Source organism: Artibeus jamaicensis, unplaced genomic scaffold (genome assembly GCF_021234435.1).
Source record: "Artibeus jamaicensis isolate MK-2021 breed Jamaican fruit bat unplaced genomic scaffold, CSHL_Jam_final contig_685, whole genome shotgun sequence".
In the NCBI taxonomy this organism is placed as follows: domain Eukaryota; kingdom Metazoa; phylum Chordata; class Mammalia; order Chiroptera; family Phyllostomidae; genus Artibeus; species Artibeus jamaicensis.
The window spans coordinates 8,714,003-8,735,425 of NW_026521924.1; the positions used below are offsets into that span (position 1 = coordinate 8,714,003).

Sequence of the window (21,423 nt, forward strand, 5' to 3'; positions counted from 1 at the left end):
AACATAATTTCATACTATTTATTGACAGGTTAAACGTTCAAGGGAAGTATTTGAGATATGCAAATATCCAGAGCAAATTATCCTAAGGCACCGTAGGTGAGGCTATCAGTCTGGCCAGATAACAAAGAAAACCTATGAGAGGGAAATGCAGCACTCTACCAGTTTGCTTTGCTGTGCCAATAACAGCCTAAGCGCTACATAGAGCTTTAACTCCTTCCTCCTTCTGAGTATTCATTACACCTGCCTCCCTTCCCAGACTTCACCTTAGGGCAGATAAGGACCAAATCAAGTGCTATCAAAACAGAAGATTAGTTAGTTTGGCTGAGGTTGTTCCAAGGGGTTCATTCGGTAATAATGAAAATGCTTTAGGCTAAAGAGGGTTTGTTTTGTTTTTCACTTGAAATAAAAATAGCTTTATGAGATCAAACACAGACAAAACTAATCTATGAAGTTATAAATTGGGATAACCATTCCGCATGGACGGTGGGGGGCAGGTGTAGGGACTGAACAAGAGCACTCAGGGACCCCAGGGGCCGGCAAGGCTGTTTCTTGGTCTGCTACTGCTTCCCTGGCAGGGGTCATTTTATGAAAATAGGTTCAGCTGGACACAAGACTGGCGTGTTTTACAATACTGAATGCATGTTACACTCTGATAAAAAGCTTAAAAGGGCTTTATTTAGAAAAATAATATTCCCACATTTAGGTCACAGTAATTACTGTCAAAGAGAAATTCACAACACCTCTTCAGAAATGAAAAATGGACATATTTGGGCATTTTAGAAGGGACCTGCCAGCAGCCTTCCAGCCTAAAACCTATGGGGACCACATCCGAATCCACTGCGTACCACCCAGAGCCGATTCTTCCCTGTTCCCCATAATCCTTCCAACGTGAATTCTGCTGAGTGCCCACCTCACTGAGCCTTCCCCTCTGCTCCCTCATTAATCTTGTTGGTGTCATCTTGTCATTTTGGAAACTGTCACTGCAGATTCTATGCAGTGCAAAAGTTCTAGCTAAGCTTTTGTGTTGGATGCTGAGAAATGTGCACTATCCCAGCACGTTTTTTATTATCATTATTACCTGTCTGAGCTGTGTATGGGGAGGTGGGGAGTGGTGGAGAGAGAGGAGGGAGTTACTGGTTTTAAACCCACGGGGCATTAACACAAATCCAAACCTCTAAGTTTCCTCAGCCTCTCACACACGGAGCCAGTTTAGTAATTGTAAACTTGGATGTTAGATTATGCTTGCAAGACAGGGTGTATGATATGAGTATTTTTATGATTATTTTTATATATATACATATATTCTTACTAAATTACATGAGTTTTATTGAACTGTTTCCTCCTTCCAGGAATCATACCTGTGTACCTACTGTGTGGGGGTTATTTTTATATTAAATAAATTTAAGTAGAAATAAAACTTTTGGATGTTTTGTAAACTGACTTTTTACATGGACTCATTTTCTCTGAAACACCTAAAGTTTTTTAAAAATCTAAAAACTAAATTTTTTAAACATGAACTATGAAAGCCAAAGCACACGTTAAAGGAAATGGAAAGACGGTCTGGATCTTCCCACTTATAGAATAAAATAGTCATCTAACACATACTGACCACTTCGATAAAATTCATGGGCCTTTATTGGGCAGACAGTAACTTTTAAATACGTGTTTTATTGAGGGTTTCCTGTACGTCAGGCATTACACAAAGCAATGTATATGCCTTCACTCTCTTAACCCTCATAGCCATGCTAGCGGCAGGAAACACTATAGTTCTCACATTACGGACGAGGAAACCAAGGTTGAGATGCATGTACTAACTCACCCACCGCAAGATCTGAATTTGGAGGGCAAGAGTGGAGAAAAAGAAAGCACAAGCAGATGAGAAGCCTGCTGCCCCCCCCCAGAGGTTGTGGAACAAAGAGACGGGGTCTTCAGACGTTAAAGGGCAAATCGGGGATAGGGAAGCCTTCCATGTGGTGTTTGTCCTTCCTCTGGCCCTCCGCATGCTCTGCCATACGGAGCAAGGCCAAAGACCAGAAATGAGAGGAGCCGGGCTCACAATCTCCCAAGCTCCCTACAATGAGACGGAGAAAGTAACCCCCCCCCCACTGTCCATCTCACCAGAACTCTCCCCTAATGGCTACGGTCCTTTACACCTCCCAGCACCGGAGCCTGATAATATACAAATGCAAACTAAAAGCAAGAATAAAGTGGCATCCTCTGGCATCACTGGTGAAACTGGTAGTCACAGCAGCTCAGTCCTTTCGTGGCTAACCAAGCTCTGGAGGACAAGCTCTAGCCTTGCTGTTCAGACAATGAAATGCTTCCATATGCTCCCGCAGACCCTGGGGACCCTCAAGACCTCTCCAAGATTAGGCAAAAGAAAGGTTAATGCCTGGCCCTGGAGCAATAGGGCATTTCCAGAACCCCACTCCGGCTCCATTACCCACCCGCAGTCTATCATGATGGGTTAGTGCCCATGTTCAAGTTTCTGACTACCGCAGTCTCACCATGGCATTAGTAGGCCGCCAACAGACTACACAGGGCACTGCAAACTCTGGATAACATCTTCCATTCCATAGGGGGGTAAGGACAATGGGACTGGTAATTATAGTGCTTTAACCACTCTAGAAATGAGATAATCTCTTTACAGTACTAAATAGCGCCAAACTCATCACTTTCAAATGTGCCTTTATGTTTTCTGATGGGCTATTGAGAATCTGTTTCATGAGTTCACCCAGCCTTCCTGTTCAAGACCAGAGAGCACAGTTAGTTCCACAATGTGTAAGTGAGATGAGCTATTGGAGGGATTTTAACATTATTGCCAACATTTATTTTCTTCTAGATGAGCAGATGTGGAGATATGCCTATGGCAGAGAGCCGAAGATATTTTCCAAAGACAGGGTCAAAGGGTCTCCCCTGCTCACAGACAGAAAGACTAGAGGGCTTCTCAACAATCTACTTTCCTTTCTCTTTCTTACAACCCCAATAGAAGCAGGTGAACATGCTGAGAATTTTTCATTGCATACAAGAAATTCAAAAGAATTGTATAAAGGTGAGTTAAGCCAGCCTGAGCATCAGAGAAAGCATTGTCCAGTATTATGTCATAGACATCTTCCTAACTCTTAGGTAGCAACTGGATGACTTTCTCAAAATGCAAACAGGGAGATAAAGTAAAATTCCCAAACTAGTGAACACTTACATAAGCCAACAAGACTATGTTATCTATCACACTTTTCAAGTTCTTTCACAACTCTTAACTCAGTGGTTTCAAAGTATGGTTCTTCTGACCAGCAGCATCGGCTTCATTTAAGACCTAAAGAGAAAAGCAGACCCTCAGGCAGCACCTCACACCTTCTGAACCAGTAATCTGGCTGTTACCAAGCCCTCCAGACATTTCTGAGGCACCCTTAGGTGCTATAAGTGCTATTGTATCCTATCGGCTACTCCCAACTATTAGATGTAATAGGTAGGAACTGCAACTTTCTCATAGCCTTGCATGAGAGGCAGCGAAGATTCAGAGAGGTTAAGTGATTAACCTAAAGTCACACAGCGGACCAGAAGAAGAACCAACAGGTTAACCCAAGCGTTGGGACTCAACATTTAGTTCTCTTTCATCTTCAATACAGTCACACTAAGATACAATATAATGAGCTAGATCAACTAAATGGGCTTGGTTCTAGAAGGGCAAATATAAACTGGGAAGAGTAGAGGGGAGACACCTAGGGACAATACAGGCAACCTAGGAAAACCTGGGTCCCTCCTGGCCCACGAATCCCACAAACCTGCAGGATGGTCCACCAAATTCCAGGGACCTTAACTCCTGGATTCAGTCTGGGTTCCTCCCTGTGAAAGGTCAGAGGTCCTGCTGCTCCCAGGGAGTTCTTGTCACCTTCCGGTGGTGTCTGAGTAGTGGCATCTCCGTTACTCTCACCGCCTCACTCAGACTGCATCTCGGTATCATTGGTGTTCTCCACAATTGTCTGTCTCCTCCACCTAACTGGGATTTTGTCCACTTCCCTCTACCCCAGGACCTGCCCCAGGGCCTAGCATGGGTAGATTAAGAAAAAATATATGTGGCAGAAAAAATGATAACAAAACCCATCTACTTGGATGCATAAAAATATGTTTCCGCCGAAGACCTGCATTTCCAAAGTGACAATGGGTAGTTTCTTCCAAACAGGACATTCTGGGGAATTCTTTAAAATGCAGTTTAAAATCATCACTGTGAATAAATCCCGAGCTTATGCTGGAATACCCTTTTTTGTTCTGTGCCGTTTCTTTCTCTCATTTGTCTGCCCTTCACTCTCTTTCTCAGCGAACCCATCATCACATTAGCTTTCTATCTGAGCATCTCAAGATGGGCTAGACTGTTTTGTGGTTGAACTGTGTTTTCTTTTTTTTGTTTTCCCATGACACAAACAAAGCATTTAATCTGTGTTTGAACTCATTGTTTAGATTCTATTCCATTTACAAAAACATACAGTCATTCGACTGGAACAGAAGAAGAAAAGTATAAAGCCCACAGTAAAAGGGTGTATGTTTACACCCTTGCGGACAGCCTCCAGTAATTGGCACGCGCTTTCAAGGCGGCTGTAGGTCCTACTCCAAGTTCCATTTGCACTTCAGCTGGACGAAACAGACACAGAGGCCCACTCAGCTAAGTAATTGGATTCGCTACCTGGAATATTTAAATTGTTTTCAGACACTGGAAAATGGCTTAAGAAGATTAAAGAAAAATACCCTGGAGGATAATAGGCTATAATTTACTAGGTGGAAAATGTTTTCAACAAGAAGGACACCTCATTCTCCTTCAATTCCTCCTGGTTAAAGAAATGTCTTAGTCGTTTGGACCTAAATTTCCTCAGATTTCAGAAGCTCAATTTGTGTTCTTGTCAAACCTTTTGAATGACCCCCCAGACACAAAATTGATATGGTCCTCCATCTGATGACTCTCGTATTTGCAGCAAAATCAAGTGTTTGAATGCAAACTGGGGGGGGGGGGGGGGGAGGCGGGGAGAAGGGGGACGGGGAAGGGGGGCGGAAATAACTTGAAGTCCTAGGATCCAGGGCTCATGTGAAACACTGCTGATAGGAGACTGGGCTAAGCTCTGCCCCATCTGGCAACAGATGCAGGTAAATTGTGGGAGAATGTCTTGATAGATGTGTTTCAAGCTGAAAACTCCGGCCAGTTCAGTTCTCAGAAACTAGCCCTCCCCACGTGTGCAGGCCCACGGAGCCCTTCTGGATCCCTCAATGCCCCTCTTGCTCTCTAGCCCCCCCCCCGAGGTGTGTCCTCCCGAGCCCTTCTCGGGCCCCTCACTCGGGAGCCACGCACTGTAGTTGGCATCATCGACCACCTGTCGGCTGGACCGCTGTGTCCTCTGACACGTGGTCTCCCATGAAAGCGCTAAGAGGGTTTGCAGTCACTAAACAGTTTCGGACTTCGCGGCTGTTCCTTCCTCAAAGAGGGCAAGGAGGTAATAGGGGCGCGTCTTGTTCACACCAGCGCTTACCAGCCAGTCCCAACTTCACATTCTCGACTTTCCAAACTCTCAGGACCCGCCACAAGGCAAAGCTTGGCACTGCTACTCCACTGGCCCAAAATACTGAAGACCCTCAGGGGGCGCCTGACAGACCCAGGAAGGATGTCAACTCCTAAGCTCCCAGAACACAGGAGCGCGCGCGAAGCCCCCGCTCCTCGCTCCCCACTTCGGCCGTCACCAACCTGTGCCGCCGAGGCCGCCCCCGTAGGATCCCAGTGCGCCCATTGCATAACGCGCCCCTCGCCCCACCCCCACGCCGCCAGCCCCACCGCCCTGCCCAGCGCCCCTGCCAGCGCCCCGAGCCCGGTCCCCAATACTTACATCATCCCACTTGACGAATTTGGTGCCCTTCTTGAGGCTGTCGGACACACACACGGGCTTGAGTTGCAAAGCGTGCACTCCGGGCTGAGCCCCGGCCATCTGGGCTCATCGGGGCTCCGGGCGGCCCGGGAGATCGCGGCAGGGACGGGGCGCTGGGCACGGGCTGCTTTCTCTGCTCCAGAGGCTCTCGACTCCGTTCCCCCGCGGGCCTCCCCCGGCCTCCCGGCCTCCACACCTCCTCTGGCGCGGCTCAGCAAGCGGGGCACGCGGGGGCCAGTCGCCTTGCCATGCCCCGGGCGGGACGCGGGGTCGGGCGTCCGCGGTGGTTGCGGAGCCTCGGAGGGTAAGGAGAAGCCGAGCTTGGCAGCCTAGGCTTCCAGCCGCCGCCGGATACTGCTCCTTAGCCGCCGCCGCCTCCAAGTGCACCATTCAGCACATCCTCTATACACAGAGGGAGAAAGCGAGTGACACACGCTCGCCCCCCGCTTCCCTCCTCCCTCCTCCTACCCCCACCCTTCCCCGCCACCCGCGCGCGCTCGGTCCCTCCTTCCCCCGGCGGCTGGAAGCACAGCTCAGCGCGCGGGGTCAGGCTCCGGGTAGCGGGGCCGCAGCGGCACCTTTCGGCTTCTAGAGTCCACTGCATCCGTAGCCTGAGCCTTCCGCACGCGCTCCGAGCTTGCCTGGTGCCCGCGCTGTAGGGGGTGCCAGGGGGTGTCCAGGAGCCCTACTATGCCTGAGGTTTTCTTGGGAACTTGAGTGGGATCCTGGGAATGTGTTTGAATCCAAACGTGGTGGGAAGAGGAGCCTTCGGAAGCGATTAGACAGTCAACCCACAGTTTTCCCTTCTAGCTGGAGCTCTCCAGCGCTGGCTACAAACTCGCTTTTTGAAGACAATTATTATTTATTATTACGGAAGAAAGTAATTGAGAGGCTTGGAGTTGAGAGCTCTTTGGGGAAAGCTCTCTGAGCCTGAGAGTTAGCAGCGCGCTGGTTTTGAAGCCTAGGCATGGTTGAATTGCGCTTTTGAGGCAGAAAACCCATCCTCAGAAAAGCAAGGGTTCTATTTCCCAGGGAAACAGAGGCCCCGTGTGTGTGTGTGTGTGTGTGTGTGTGTGTGTGTGTGTGTGTGTGTGTGTGTGTGTGTGTGTGTGTGAAAGAGAGCGAGAGAGAGAAGGGAGAAAAAGAATTTAGAAACATGGGTCTAAGAATGTTTGTTTTCACTCATTCAACAAACATTTTTCAATTATTTTTTAGAAAGGGATATTCCCATTAGAATGGCTTAAACTTAAAAGATCGATAATACCAGTGTTTGAGAAATCTTCTCCTTTGCGGGAGAAAATATGAGATGGTAAATCCACTTTGGAGAACAGTTTCTTATAATGCTGAACGTTAGCTTATGATAAACCCCAGAACTTCTATTCCAACGTGTCTGCCCAAGAGAAATAAAAATGTATGTTTACACAGACTTGTGCGGCAATTTTCATTGGTTTCTTCACAACAGCCCAAACTGGAAACCAAAAATATCAGTCAACAGGTGAATGAATCAGTTGTGGTATGCCCAAACAATGGAACACTACTCTGTAATCAAAAGGAATGGGCATGGTTGAAGGGAAAGAAGCTGGGCACGATAGAATACATCCTACATGATTCCAGTAGAGGAATTTAAAATAGGCTAATTAGCATATGTTGACAGAAAGCAAGTCCATGGTTTCCCGTGAGAAAAGCAGGGAGATAGTAGGGATTGACAGAGAAGGGGGGACCAGGGAACTTCTGGGAGGGATGAGTAGAAATGTTCTGTATTAGGAGTGTGCACTTTTTTTCAAAACTCATAAAACGGTATGCCTAATTTATTGTAAGTAAATTATATCTCAATAAAGTTGATTTTTGAAAAAGGAGAAGCAAAAACAAATAATGAGAGAAATGTTCGTTTCCCTTAAGTGTTTTTTCTCCCTGTCCTCTGCTTTGGGGCTTCCAAAACCCAATATTTATAAATTCGGTCAAAATATTACCAAAAATCTGATGAGAAAATAAGTATTTTGATGCATTCAAAATATTTATGCATCATCAGCTAAAGGGTAATCTCATGGATAACCTGGTTAACACAACCCCTGACTCCCGCTCTTTGGGGGCCATTGTCTGGTCCTTGGAAGTCACTAGCTACAGTCTCTTTAAGAACTGGCTTGTTTTGTTTTGGTCAAATGCCCCTAAACTAAAAAGTAAGTATGCTGTCCATAGACCTAAACAGCAGCCTTGGCTGACTAGCACAGAGGTGCTAATCACAGTCTCACATTGCTTTTCTTTACTTTAGAGGACTTCCACAAAACTCTGCTCCAGGGCTCCTGGCCTTCCCCATTGTCCTCACAACTGATTCTACCAGAGGTATTCTTTTCTCTTTCCTTTTCTTTTTTCCCCCCACAATCTCTCAGTTGTCTTCTGTGAAGATTATTAGCCAAATAGGTTTTACCCACCAAAGTTGCTTAGGAAAGCAAGGGAGACAAGAGGTGTGCCCCATAAAAGAGCAATTTGAGGGATCGGACGGAAATGGCCTTTAGCTAAACAAGAAAGTAGATTGAGCCTCTTTGTGGGGGCTTATTGCATCATTTTTCTGTGCCCCTTGCCCTCTCTGTATCCACACATTTTTCCATGTGACCTGGCGGTATTCAACTACACACACTGTGTACTTATTCATTTATTCAACGGATAACTTAAATCATCAATTTATTCACTGATGTTGGACAACATGACTTGCTTAGGTCAATGGGAAGTTTAGAAAATGTGTCATGAGCAAAGGCTTGAAATATGCTTGCGAGGTTTGGCTTACCTTCTTGGGTTTCTTATCATTGCCATGAGATAAACACATCTCAGGGAATGACTCGGGGGGAGACCTAGGCCCAATCTGCAGCTTGCAGGCAAAGTCAGCAGAACCCATCCTAGACCTGCCAGAACCCAGCCAACCTGCAGATTATGAGCATGAGAACAAATGCTAATTGTTGAGCGACACTGAGATGTGGGGTCATTTGTTACGTAGCATTTTTGTGGCAATAGCTGGTTGAGTCATTCATCTAGTATTCTTGATTCTTCCCAGCTGTTGTTGAGAATGTGAATGTAAGAAGGAGGCTCAAGCTGTATAATTCCGAACAGTATTCATCTTCAAGACAAATATGGGCTGTGAGAGCTTCTTTTGCCAGCAAACGGATGCAGTTTGATCCAAGAAGACTGGGAGTTAAAACCTCTCAAAACGGAGGACAAGGCTTGAGGCGGCTTGGTTCAGCTCCTTTGTTTTCCCCACTTCTGGTTAAGGAGACAAGAAAGAAATATTTTAAAGTGTGGGAAATTTTGCATGCAAAGGGACCTGTAAGAACATCTAAAATTACATGAGCCAGGCCTATCATCCATCATATTCAATGCTCTGCTCTGTTTTTAAAACAATAGAAAGGTCTGTTTTCTGTGAGAGCACAGAATTGCCCTCTGGAATGCCAGCCTCAGGGAGATGGCAAAACTGACTTTTATTAACCAAGTATTCACCAAGCCAGAGCACTAAGCTAAGCACTTCCCAGACATTCAGCAGCATAACACTTACTCTTCACCAGCACCATCTTACCCTCTTGTTTCGTAAGCAAACCCTGATTTGGTTCAGGAGACAATGGTGCATAGTGAAGGTGGCTGTGCCCTCTTCCCAGGGAATAAACTATAATTGGTCTATTGCAGCAATTCTTCAACCATTTTCACCTCAAGGCAAACATAGACTAATTACTAAACTTCTGTGGCACACCAAAAATATACGATATATATTTTTTCCAATCTGACAAGATTGGTATAATTGTGATTGACTTACAAAAATAATAATCATAACAATTATTTACTCTTTTTGCTCAAAAGTGACTTTTAAAAAAATCGGGTGCCTGTACCTGTATATAAAGGTTTCTGGTTCCAAGAATTAACCAATCAGACATATCCTTATTATGTAGCATGACCAATAAGGTACAACTCTAAGGTTATATTATAGGGTACATAATAGAGTTACATCTTATTGGTTATATCCAGAAAGTATCCAACCATATAATATGAAAAACAGACATTTATTGAAAAAGATAACAAGACACAAGAAACATGGTATATAGGTCAATAGATGCATCAGTCCCCTTCAAAGTAGGCACCTGGGGACCTCACATAGTTCCCCCAATCACCATCAGCTGCCCCATCATATTTTTCTGAATCTCATTGATGTTCTGAAATCTCTTCCCTTTCAAAGGTGATTTTACTTTTGGGAAAAGCCAGAGGTTGCAGGGCACCAAATCTGGGCTGTAGGGGTTCTGAGTCACCTGGGTGATTTGATGTTTTGTCAAAAACTCTACGCAAGAAGTGATGCATGAGCAGGTACCTTGTGGTGATAAAGCTGCTAACCACCTGTTTTCCATAGCTGTAGCCTTCCAAATCATCCAAGTAGTTTCTGAAGAGGAGGTGTTCAAGCTTAATACAAAATTTGATGCAGATTCATTGCTCTATTCGCTCAGTCATTTTGAATGCAATAGCCACACAGTGCACAGGCTCACTCAATGGCACCTACAACCCCCACTGACCAGTACAGTGAAGTCATCATTGTTTACCCAGGCACATTCCAGTCCACTCTCCTTGGCTGCTAAGGTTACTCTGATGCTGCACAAACCATTCTGGTATTAACAATGGCTGGATTTTTTTCTAGATAGACCTCATATTTATGATTCAAGACAGAAAATTCACACTGGGTGGCTATTGTTGCATTGACTGTTTTCATTTTTTATCGGACAGTCTAAGAGAAAAGAGGTGTCAGTTATCACATGTTTTAAAAATTCTTGCTGCACACTGGTTGAAAATTGCTGATCTATTTCTCTAAACCAATTACAGAATCCCATTCTCTTTCATCTAAGATTGGTTGAGGAAGGAGTTAAGGGACCCACATCTGGCCAGTGGGTTAAAGGAGATGGGGCTTCAGGGAAATACTTTCTCTCTTCCTCCCTTCCCCCCCTCTCTCTTGCTGTGTAAAGAAAATATCCAAGTAGAAAAATGCAAACAGCATTGATTGTTCATGAGATTGTTAACGTTCTGAACCATCTCTAGACTTCCTGATAGGTGAGGTAATAAAAGTATTTACTGCTTAAGCCTGATTGTTACCCTCCACTAATCTGCTGGACAACATTATCATCTCCCATTTTACCAGTTATAATACCGACATAGGAAGGTGGATTAACCTGCTCAAAGTCACACAGTTGAGACCTAGAAACCCAAATTAGAACCACAATCTCTTAACCACGATACCAGGCAACTTCTAGCACCTATAACTCAGATCTGAGTAGTGTCTCCCTACTTTGAACCACAACATAAGTATTCCCAGTGCCCCTAGAAAGCTGATTGGTTGGTAGGTAGCCCGGTCTCTTATCCATTCACAACTCTCTTCAGGCCTGCCACAGTGGGGACAGGTGTTCTGATTTGAAAGGCATACTTTATAGCAGCCACTTCTACTAATTACTAGCTATGTGGCATTGAGAAAGTCTCTTAGCCATTCTGAAATACAATAACTTAATACAAATATGTTAATAGATAAATAATAATAATGGTGAAAGTTTATTATGTGTCGGTCACTGTTCTAGGAGTTTTACATTTTTAGTGCATTAATCCTTGCCTTAACCCCATGAAGTGGGTTACTATTATCATATCCATTTTATATAGGGAAACTGAGTCAGGAAAGAATTAAAAGCTTATCCAAGATTTTACAGCCAGTAAGTAAAAATTTGACTTCAAACCTGGACAGTTTGGCCCCAGAGCGGGCATATTTAATCACTACAGTACACTGTCTTGAAGAATTATTATAAAGATCAAACAAAACCATGTATGTGAGTCTCTTTCATAAAATGCTAATCAATAGTAGTTAATGCAATTTTAATTATTCTAAAATTGCACTATATTGCCTTCGTGTGTCCTAAAATTACATTTTATGTGCATTATTTGAAGACAACATTCTAATTCTGTAGTCTGTGATTTAGTCAACTTATTTGCCTGCATTGATTCTGTAAAGTTTAATCAACCCATTTTCATCTCTAAACTTTTAGAATTCAAAAGCTCTTTTCCATTATGAATAAATGAGCTCTAATTGCATCTAGGCATCATGCTTCCTCTATTTCTTTTTGAAATAACAAAGAGATATGGAGAAAAACTGCCTAGAACCAGCTTTATTCCAACTACATCTGGGTTACATTAAGTTCTCTTTGGTCCGTAGAACCTACCACGTGCACTGCTCCATACACTTTCCCTACCTGGCTGTCTGAAATGAAGATGGTCCCCACTGGGATCTTGGGAGCCCTGCATTGAAAAAGAGTGAAGGTCATCTTCATCACTTGTTCACCTGACCAGTACAGTCCCTGAATAAGAAATACACTTTTAGAGTATTTAAGCCAAGAAATGAATGGCATTAGCATCATTATTCTCATCATTACACTTCACTTCAATGGAAAAGATAACATCGATGCATCTCAGATGTTAAATAAGAACATGCATCAAGATGAAATTACCAAGTTCTGACTCAGCGAGATATGTTATCAAGTAAAACATTGAAATAGGCAGAGATTCAAAAGAAGACAACTTAAAATTACCACCAGCACAGAAAAGAGCTATACTTTCATTCCCTGGAGGCTCTTATTTAAACCCTTTCTTAATAGCACAATACATTTTCTGTACATTCTAATGCACAAAAAGAAAAAAAGCTTTTAGATTGCTTTAGTTATGTTCCAAAAACAGTGGGTTTTTTTTCTTCTTGAAATACAAGAAAAATGACCTGCTATTCTTTTAACCTCTATTTTACCCTTTATTTAAAGCAAACGCTTTTATTGAAATCTGACTGATCACCTTAAACCCTACTTTGAAAAAAAGAATTTGGAAACCCAAACCAAAAAATGTTTAAGGACAGACACTGTCGGCAGAATACAGATTTCCCAGAAAATGCAGCTGTTGGAGGGTGAGGACCATGGACACAGTGTCTCAGACTGAGGATAAACACTGAAGAAAGTCTCTTCACCTCGTGCGATTTCCCTCCCGCCATCTCTGGTCCCCTCAACACAGAGACTGCAATGCCCAAGTGTCAAGATGTAATCTTCATGAATCACTTTATCTTCCAGACATACACCTTTCTTGTTCTATAAAAATAAATGTCAGCATATCCCTACTCTTCTTTCACTTCAAATTAACGACCAGGCATTGTGTTTCTGGTGATATCTCAACAGAATTTAAAAGAAATTTCTTTTTATTTTTGAGCTTTTGAACACCGTGAGTGGACTCACGTGTTTAAAAAAATCTTCTGGCCTATTGAGTGATTTCAGGTAATAATTCTCTTCCTAATGACACTGAAGTTAACGTGTATTACAGTTTTGTACCTCTTTTTCTTATACAAAAAATTCAGTCACCGTCTACTACTATAGTAATAGCTATAAAATATGGAAAACTATCTTTTTCAATTCCAGGGCTTTTAACAAACAAGAATAGGACTTCGTTTCAGATTAGGACTGATTTTTTCCTAACATTCTCTCATTTCACTTCAGTTGCCCCACCTGGGCTAAAAGCAAACTCCCAGACGGGTTGTAACTATTCACATTATTATTTTCAAATATAAGAAAAAATTCTTTTAAGTTACCTACAACCTATAGCAATTTATTAAATTATACTCTTGTAAACAGAATTAAATCATTTATCAAAAAAAAAACATACGAAGTTGGTGGGGGAAAGCTGCTTTTCATGGAAGCTCGATTAGCAGGACTTGGGGTGTCTATCCTGAACCCATTCTCCCAAAGTTCATTAGCGGTAGGACTCTGTTGTCTCAAAGCCTCATGAGTTTTCTGAGGGAAATTGGGAACTGGCCCCTTTACACAGACGGCAGCAAGAGCTCAAGAAAGGGGGCAGACCACCTCAGGTGGGTGAGTGGTAGTTTTAATAAACAATAGGCCTTGTGCTGGCTCTGCCCTCCAGAATCTTAAAAAATTTATGTATTAATGGGGTTTGGTCGCATTCCTCATCCCAATGGTCTCAACAACACGTTGCTCTCTCAAGTCTGCGTCGTTGAAAACAGCCCCCACGGTGGGAGCGGTAGGTGGAACATGCACACATCCCAAGGACAGGGGTGGGGCGAGGAGCCTCTGATTGCCCAGGTTCAGCTTGTGGGTCAAACCAGAGGTCACATCCTCTCGATGACCTCCTTCAATAACTCCAGTTTCATTTGCAATAACAGTGTGCTTTTTTCACCATCTCTCCTTCCTCCTTCTTGCTCCATGGGATTGTTACTTGACGGCTGAAGTTCCTGCCATGACGTGGCCTTGAGGACGGAAGCCAGGAGCCGGGGAAGTCATTGGTCGCTTAACCATCCCGTCGCCCTGGGACACTTACCTTTTAAATGAGAAAAAAATAATTTTCTATCTTATTTAAACCCCTATCATTTTGGAGTTTTTAGTGTATGCAGCTACAACTAGTCTAACTGACACAGAAACAAACACCAAACAGTCAGGTGACTCTAGAGCTGTTGTTTCTCCCACGCCCATTCTCCAGCGACCCTTCTGTGCTCTGTGCCAGCAGGTTAGACGAAAGGTCCTTCATTTTCCCCATTTTTCCATGTATTTTCTCTGAAGAAATCACTGGTCCTCAGTCATTCTACCTATTCAGAATCACTCTAGAAACACTGAGTTTCATGAAAAAGAATTATACTCAATGTGTTTGGGACGGTAAGTCATGAGGGAACTATAGCACAGTGATGCATTTTAATAAAAATCAGTCCCAATGCTACTGTAGCAGTTAAATAATTAGGAATAAATGTTCCCATGTATGTCAGTCTATGATGATTTACAGACTGTGAAGTTTTGCTTTTTCTCATTTGAATACCATCTTTTATGTTAATGTTGACATTCTAATATGCTAGGGAATTTTCGTTCTTCATCTAACTAAATAACGCGTGACTAAAAGGAGAGAAATACATTTCAGTGTTCAAATTTTAAAGACTGAAGTAAATAAATATATAACCCCATTACCATTGTGGCCCCAGCTTTACAGTGCCCGGCTGAGTCATAGAGACAAAAAGTAATATTGGGCTGGAATTTTGCATTCGCAAAAAGAGCACCAAGTTAACACTTCAAGGTAAATCAAAATTTGAATCAGTTTGGACATATATGTTAGTTAAATGCAGATATTTTATAAACATGCATGCACTTCCCTATTATATATTACCCCATTGGTGTGCACTGAACATCAAATGGGCACATTGGTGCCCATTTCTATATTCCCATATACAAATATGTGCAAAGAGCAGAGAAGAACAGCTAAGCCAAGCAACAGATAGCAGTGATTATGTTATGAATTAAAAAAGAAAAAGAACTTGAAAAATGGTTTACTTAAAATTGTAGTAAAAATTTTTCAGATCATCGGTATGAATATGGAAAACATACCCCTTTTGCTTGACTACAGAGAAAGAGAATGAAAGTGCCTTTAAAAAAAGGTAGTCACATTCATTTGGGCAGTAGTCATCAAAAGAAAAATTAAGTTGCAAAGAAAGACAGTGAAGAAACCCTCCGGGCTCCAATGAATCACATTCTGCTATTTAAGCTATGTTGCTGCTGTGCCTTCCAAAGGGTGAAACAGTGTAAGACTGGCAATGACTCTACCTTCTAATTCTAACAATACCATATGAATATAATAATTCTACCTCTTGCTACCTGTTCAATTTAATTTATCAGAGAAAACATAATTTTCAGTTGTGTGCAAGGATAGACAGACATTTCAAGTGAAGGTCAGAGAGTAAATATTCTAGGCTTTACCGGCCTTATGGTGTCTATCAGAACTATTCAAATCCACCATTGTAGACTGCAAACAGCCATAGACTAAATATAAATGAAAGGGTATATCTGTGTTCCAATAAAAATTTATTTACAAAAACAGGTAGCAAGCCGGTAGCCTTCAGTCTGCAAACCTCTGTTTTCTACTGGAAGAAATAAGTACAGTATTTTTTAACCTTTCCCTTAAACTAATTGAATATGTATTATCTCATAAGTGTATCATTTCTTTATTTTTCTGTGGTGTAGAAATGATAGCTTTAATTAATTCTACTAGTATACTATAAACAAGTAAGCCCACATAACACAGCAGACCTGAAGCAGGATATGTCTTATGTATGAAGACAGATAACTGAACTAGGTGATAAATACAAGTGAGTACAAAATTTTGGTCTGAAACAATACCATGGCAACAAAAATAGGCTGGCAAGAGCAAAACCCAACAATAAAGAAAATCACCCAACAATATACATACTCCCCATAAAATAATTTTTGGTGTTTCTGATTTATAACAATTCAGATTAATCTTTCCTGCAAATATGTGAGAAATTCAGTTATTAAAATAGCATTTCTCATTAGCATTATTCATATAAATGAAATATAAAACTGCATCAAACAAATATAAAGCCTAGATTTCATTAAATATGGCTAAGATATGGTCTGTAGGGTTTCTCTTTAACTCCATATTTTCCCAAGAATAGTATAGTAATTCAAATGATATTGACTTCCTATTCTCTGATAGGCAATCTATAGAACCCTATAATTAGTTGTCTCTCTTTACACCAATATATGAGGTCTGTCTGGAAAAAGCCCACCCATTGTTAATACAATGAGAATGGTCTGTGCAACATCAATGTAATCTGGCAACCAAAGAGAGTGGACCAGAATGCGCCTGTGTGAACAATGATGACTTCACTGTACGATTCAGTGAGGGCGGTAGATGCTGTTGAGTGAGCACATGTACAGTATGGCCATTGTATTCAAAATGGTTGAGCAAGTAGAGCAATGAATTTGCATTAAATTTTACATTAAGCTTTAACATTCCTCTGTGGAAACTATTCAGATGATTCAGAAGGCTGAAGCTATGGCCAACCTGTGATTGGCAGCTTCCTCACAACAACGTCCCCACTCATACATCACATCTTGGCAGGTGCAGAGTTTTTGGTGAAATGTCAAATCAGCAAGGTGACTCAGCCACCCTGCAGCTTAGATTTGGCACCCTGCGACTTCTGGCTTTTCCCAAAACAAAAATCACCTTTGAAAGGAAAGAGATTTCAGATTATTGATAAGATTCAGGAAAATACAACAGGGTCGCTGATGGTGATTCAGAGAACTATGTGAGGTCCCAAGGTGCCTACTTTGAAGGGGACTGGGTTGTCATTGTTCTATGTACAATGTTTTTTGTATTTTTGTGTCTTCTTCAACAAATGTCTCTATTTTTCATATGGCATGGCTGGATACTTTCTGGACAGACCTCATATGGAAGCTAGTAAATTAGTAAATGGGAAGCTTATGGTATCATTTATCACTTTGCTATCCAATCTGAGGTCCACATACCAGCAGCATCCACATCACTTGGAAGCTTGTTAAGGATACAGATTCATAGGCTCTATCTCAGACCTATTGTATCAGAGGGTACATTTTGGCCAAAAGCCCAAGGAATTGGTGTGCAAACTAAAGTTGAGAAATACCTGTACAGTGTATTAGTTCCATTGTCCAGTGAGTGATTTTTCCAATGCCTGGGAAGTCCTGGTTCCATCTTCCTTAGGATTTAATTTCTTATCAAGGAATACCTTGGCATTGAGGAGAATCCAATTATTTTATTATATATAAAACAATCACCTTCATTTCCTGTAATGTACATTTCTGGCAAAATAGCTGAAGCCACATGCTGAACTTTGATGGACTACTGAATTTGGGGAAAAAAATCCATGTTGATTCCACTCTCAGTGGTAACATATCAATCAGCTAGTTACTCATGTTCAAATATTTTTTGTGCTATGACAGAGAACTAAGATTGAAGCAAATGAAAAAGCTAAAATACTGCTTAAATAATTTCTGCATTCAGATAATTCACCTGTCTGAATGCCTTTCCTCTTTTTCATCCCTGAATGTTCAGAGAATTGATCTTTGTCCTGATGGTACAATCACCATCAGTACTTGTAAAAAGGTACAACATGATTCTAAGGTGCTAATGTTTCTACTTAAATTTTTTAACACTTAGATTATTTATTTGCATAATTATTTGTCTCCATGGTATGTATTTAATTTTTAATCCCTCATTTAGTAAAAAGTATTTATAAATTTTGATAAGACCGGTTATTGTCTTTGTCTATTTTTGAAAGTATGTATGTTTTAGTAATAAAATATAACTTATATTTGTGTATTGTATACCATATAGCCTATTCCTTCGAGGCTAAAATTCTGTACAGTATGTTATAAAACAGCACAAGATTAAGGCAAGCACAAGAGAAAATGATGCAATAAAGAGACGCTAGACATGAGCTGTGTGAGGCTGCTCCTGCATAACATGGCAATGCTGTTTTACAGCAAAAGTTCCGTATAAATAGGGAGCATACACTTCAGAATGATCGCGAAAGTACAGCATAGTAAATACATCAGCCAGTAACAAAGTCATATATCATCATTATCAAGTATTATGCACTGTACATAACTGTATGAACTATAGTTTTCTATGACTGGCAGCGCAGTAGGTTTGTCTACACCAGCATCACCACAAGCACATGAGTAATGCATTGCACTAGGTCACCAGGACAGCTACCAGTCACTGGCGATAGGAATTTTTCAGGTCCATCATAACCTTTTGGGACCACCATCACATACGTGATTTCTCATTGACTGAAACATTGTGTTTTTAAAATTTATTTATTTAATTGTTGTTCAAGTACAGTTTTCTGTCTTTTACTCCCATCCCAGCCCACCCACCCAGTGCTCCCCACCTCCCTCCCATTTCCACCCCTGTTAGTTTTTGTCCATGTGTCCTTTATACTTGTTCTTATGAATCCTCCCCCTTTTCCCCTGAAATTTCCTCCCTTCTCCCCTCTGGTCACTGTCAGCCTGTTCTCTATTTCAGTGTCTTTGGTTATATTTTGCTTGCATGTTTGTTTTGTTGTTTAGCTTCCTGTTAAAGGTGAGGTCATATGGTATTTGTCTTTCAACACCTGGCCTATTTCACTCAGCATAATGTTTTCTATTTCCATCCGAGCTGTTGCAAAGGGTAGGAGCTCCTGCTTTCTTTCTGCTGCATAGAATTCCATTGTGTAAATGTACCATAATTTTTTGATCCATTCATTTACTGATGGGCACCTAGGTTGCTTCCAACTCTTGACTATTGTAAATTGTGCTGCTATGAACATTGGGGTGCATAGGTTCTTTTGAATTGGTGATTCAGCGTTCTTTGGATATAATCCTAGCAGTGGAATTGCTGGGTCAAAAGGAAGATCCATTTTTAGTTTTCTTAGAAAATTCTATACTGTTTTCCATAGTGGTTGTACCAGTCTGCAATCCCACCAACAATGGATCAGGGTCCCCTTTTCTCCACATCTTCTTCAACACTTGTTTTTTGGTGCATGACAGTATTTGATTTTTTAACAAAGAAAAGGCAGACGGAAATGATTGGTCACTGTATTTTTGTTGACTATCCTTAGCCATAAAGTTGCTTGTCAGGTTCTCAAGAATGTGAGATGAAATCTACAGAAAAAAAATCAGACAAAGAGCTGCATCTCAAGGACAGCTGCTTGGTGATGGCGATGCCATCAGAGTGCATGAGTGCGAGTGTTCATGTTTCGAAGCGCTCACACAGCTGCTGAACTGGCCAACATTTATCTTCATACTTCAAAACATTGAACCAATAACAGCAGTGTCACGGATATGTTGTTTTTAACACTTAAATTTTATTTTCATCAAATTACACACTTAGTTTCTAATGACGATTCAATCCATAAAGTTTCTTATAAGTAGAAATAGCTTCTGTCCGAAATCCACCAAATTTGTCTCTCTTAGTGTACAGATACTTTCAATTATTTTCCCTGATTCTCTTGGCATTTAAATCCATGTCATTGAAAAATATATTTATATTACTACTTACTGATTCACTCTGTTAACTATCTGTTGACTTGTCAATAGAGAACATGAGTAAGTTGCTTTTTTCCATATTCTTCACCTTTCCCTTACCTCATTATCTCAACATGGATACAGATCTATCTTGATTTTAGTTATTTCTATATTTCATATTTATATGTCATTGCCATATAAACTTGAATGTACTTTGAAAGCTGTCCACTTCTCTAAGTGCATTACTGCTACGTTTCATAATACCTAACACTCTCTTAGATGTGACCATACCGGGCGACTGCCTCTGCTGCATTCTCAGATACCTAAGACAATCACTGGGGTTATAGCCACTGTTTTCTTAATTACCTAATTTTACATTTTCTGTAGTGATTTAAGTAATTTCACTGTAACTCTCTTGTTTTACTCTCCCAAGAATATATTTTAATTCTGTTTTCTCCGTATTCAATATTTACACAAGTAAAATTTATACAAGTAAAAATGTTAACAAAGGCAAAGAAAAATATATTATGGTCATTGGTCTAAATTTCTCTTTGAAGCTTCATGTTTTAATGATGAAATAGTCCACAGCTGTAAAGGCAAAGAATTTTAAATATCTCAAGCTCCCCTCTATACCACACATGCGCTTTTTAGTGATTAGCGATACAAGTAAATAGGCTATAAAACTGCCCTTTGTATTAAGGCCCATATTCATAATATGATTAATAAAGTGAACTCCCTTCCCTCTAAAAATACAAGTAAATGAGATGGAAGCTTTCAGACAATGACATATGTTTATTCTGTAAATTAAATCCAATATGTAAAATAAATAGCGGCTTAAGAATTATCCTGTTACAGGAATGGCTGAGAAGGGTGTCACACCACCAATTATTGCATCTGATTTGATTGCTCAAGGAGCACAAATGGGATGTTTCAGATATTAGAAAAGGTATGTCAGCCAAACTTGTACATTCATAAAAATAGTTGGCATGTCCTACGGATCCCTCTAAGTACAAATTTGGCTTGCTCTATGCAGGCTGCTTGTCATACTGGCATGCTGGTGAAGCGATCCAAATTTTTAAAGCTTTGCAGATGTTTTTAAGCCCTTAACTATTTCTTGTAGGAAAATTCAAGTAGTGTAGTATGGTAGACCGAATGCAAAATTGACCCCAGTTCCCTGCCTCTCTGTAGTCATACCTTCTGCAATGCGATCATGCTGCTTCTTCCATCCCATGGCAGAAACTTTGCCTGCTACTCAAATCTGAGTTGGTGCTGTGACTCAGTTTGTCCAGAAGAACGGTGCAAAAGTGGCAGTATGCCAGTTCTGAGCCTCAGCCTCAACCATGTCCAGCCACCATGAGAATAAGCCCTGGCTTGCCTGCTGAAGGGATGTGAGAAACCAATGAAGTAAAGCTTAGTCATTCCAGCTGACCCCATCCTAGACCAGCTGAGAATCTCCTCACCCTCAAGCATGTGATAGAACCCTGCAAGGGTCAACAGAGTTGCCTCCCAACCCACAACAGACTGCAGTCAGAAATGTGTCCAACCAGTATCAGAGCCCTGTCCAGCAGACCCACATACTCATAAGCAGTCACAAATGTCTGCTGTTTCAAACCACTAGGTTTTGGAGTGATTTACAGCACAGCATT

General features: G+C 41.5%; 1 protein-coding gene across 7 annotated transcripts in view; it reads right to left on the reverse strand.

Annotated features, from left to right (window-relative positions):
- The window catches only part of PLCB1 (phospholipase C beta 1), a 670,267-nt gene extending 663,960 nt beyond the window's left edge, over positions 1-6,307 (reverse strand). For all 7 annotated transcript variants that reach the window (XR_008392621.1, XR_008392622.1, XM_053671063.1 and 4 more), the window contains exon 1: positions 5,865-6,307. Coding sequence is in view for 5 of the 7 variants with exons in the window: in XM_053671063.1 (XP_053527038.1) it covers positions 5,865-5,963 (99 nt within the window). In the remaining 2 variants the exon portion in view is untranslated. The remainder of the gene's footprint in view (positions 1-5,864) is intronic.
- Between the last annotated feature and the right edge of the window lie 15,116 nt (positions 6,308-21,423).